Source organism: Coptis chinensis, chromosome 6 (genome assembly GCF_015680905.1).
Source record: "Coptis chinensis isolate HL-2020 chromosome 6, ASM1568090v1, whole genome shotgun sequence".
NCBI lineage: Eukaryota > Viridiplantae > Streptophyta > Magnoliopsida > Ranunculales > Ranunculaceae > Coptis > Coptis chinensis.
The window spans coordinates 17,172,815-17,174,825 of NC_141461.1; the positions used below are offsets into that span (position 1 = coordinate 17,172,815).

The window sequence follows — 2,011 nt, forward strand, 5'->3', positions numbered from 1 at the left end:
TAAATTTTTGACTCGTCGTAACTCCCGCCAACCGTATTAGGGGTGAATTGGCCGCTACTATCACCTTTTCCGTTAGTTGGTGTGAGAGTAATGTCCACGTCCATATCCATGTCAATTGAAGGATCGACATGGGACGACGGGCGGACCGCATGGAGGATTACCGACTTGTCGGTTTTCTTGTTGCAAGGCTGTTAGGGTTGGTGCCGGCAGTTATGCGGCCTTTTCGCGATGGGAGGCGGTGGCTATTCATACCTTCTGATTGGATGTTGAGAATTGATCCTACCACTAGGATCAACTTGATTGTTCAACGGTTCTTGCATCGGCCGATTTGAATTTCGGTGGTTGCGGTATTATTAGCGGGAGGAATATGTCGACTATTTGGTCCGCTTCTTGTGCTTACCATCTTGATTGTTTCACGTGATAATGAATTCTAAATCCCCACAGACGGCGCCAATTATGTTTCGGCAGTAAACTGCTTCAACACAACGAGAGCAATGGTAAAGAACGCACTAAGAAACAGATGAATTTGATGTTGGGGAGATGAAACCGAACCAAATAATGGCCGCTACGCATCCCAAGATCTATTCTCTAGGGATCAAGTTTCAACGTAGTTCCTTATGAAAAATAATATGGTATTTATAGAGGTAGAGTAGAGAGTCCTTGTAACTCAAGTAATTATGATAGACTATAACTCTCATCTGATAATTATCTCTTTGATAAGAAATGAATCTGGACATAAATCAATGTATATTAGTGGCAAGCCATGTGGCTAAGGTTCAGCTTTAGACACATGAGTTAATGGGCCTATGTATTGATCCATGATATTGCGAATTGGGCTTTAGCCCTGTTGATTAAATGAATAAAATAGAGACCCCTACTAATGGACGTTTGCCACGTAGGTGGGGGTCGAAACAGTGTTCTTAAAGTCCGAGGTTGTCAAAGAAAAACAGACGAGAGAATATCTCGCTAATTTCATAATGAGCACCATGGAAGAAATTGATTCACATAATGTGGTTCAAGTTGTTACAGATAACGCAAGCAATTATGGTTCAGCTGGGGCTATTATTCAATCTCATTACCCGCATGTTTTTAAGACTTCATGTGCAGCACACTGCATAGACCTGATTTTAGAGGATATTGATAAGCTTGTTACTTTCTTATATTGGCATTACAGAAGGAATTTTACAGACAATCTCATTCCAAAGTGCAAGAAAACTTGTTACTTTCTTATATATGTCACCTGCGATTTTGGAAACAATGAGAAAGGTTACAGACAATCGTGATTTGAAGAAGCTGGGAGCAACTAGATTTGCTAGCCAATTTCTTTGCTTACAATTTGTATTGAAAAAAAAACTTTTTAGATTCTTGGTAAGCTCAAATGATTGGCAAGCTCATAAGAGGACAAGAGAGGATGATGCTAAAGCACTTATTAAGGTAATACAATTTGATGCCTTTTGGATTAAAGGCAACGAAGTGGTTGCAATTGTTAAGCCTATTGTGAAACTACTTAAGATGGTTGATGGGGATGAGTGTACATTGGGATACATATATGAGGGCGTTATTAGAGTCAAAGAGTCGATAAAGATGACTTTCAATAATGATAAAGATAAATATAACCCTTATTTAGCAATCATTGAAAGGAAACGAATTCAATGCCTTCATAGCCCCATTCATGCAATGGCTGCGTATCTAAATCCCAAGTTTTACTATGAAAAGATTGTTAAGATGGACGTTGAAATTAAAGATGGTATGAGTAAGGAGACAAAAATTACTTATAAGTGAAGAGAGGAAAACCCTCACTCAAGAGATAAATTTTTATCATGCAAGACATTCAAAGATTTTCACCCCAATGGTTGTTGATGCTCTATCAAACACTCATCCTCGTACGTAAAATTATTTCATTATTAATTTGTTTCTTCTTAATAACTATTAGATGTTGATTGCATTTATCTATTTGATTGTTACATTAATATTTGTACATGCTTTATAGGTTTATAGTGGGATATATATG

At 37.8% G+C, this 2,011-nt stretch overlaps 1 protein-coding gene across 1 annotated transcript; it reads left to right on the forward strand.

The window, feature by feature from the left end:
- Nucleotides 1-986: 986 nt before the first annotated feature.
- On the forward strand, nt 987-1,782 carry LOC147491824 (uncharacterized). Its single transcript, XM_086567341.1, has 2 exons — nt 987-1,279; nt 1,362-1,782. The coding sequence occupies exons 1-2, from the start codon at nt 987-989 to the stop codon at nt 1,780-1,782; spliced, it is 714 nt and encodes a 237-aa protein (XP_086423467.1).
- Nucleotides 1,783-2,011: the final 229 nt, after the last annotated feature.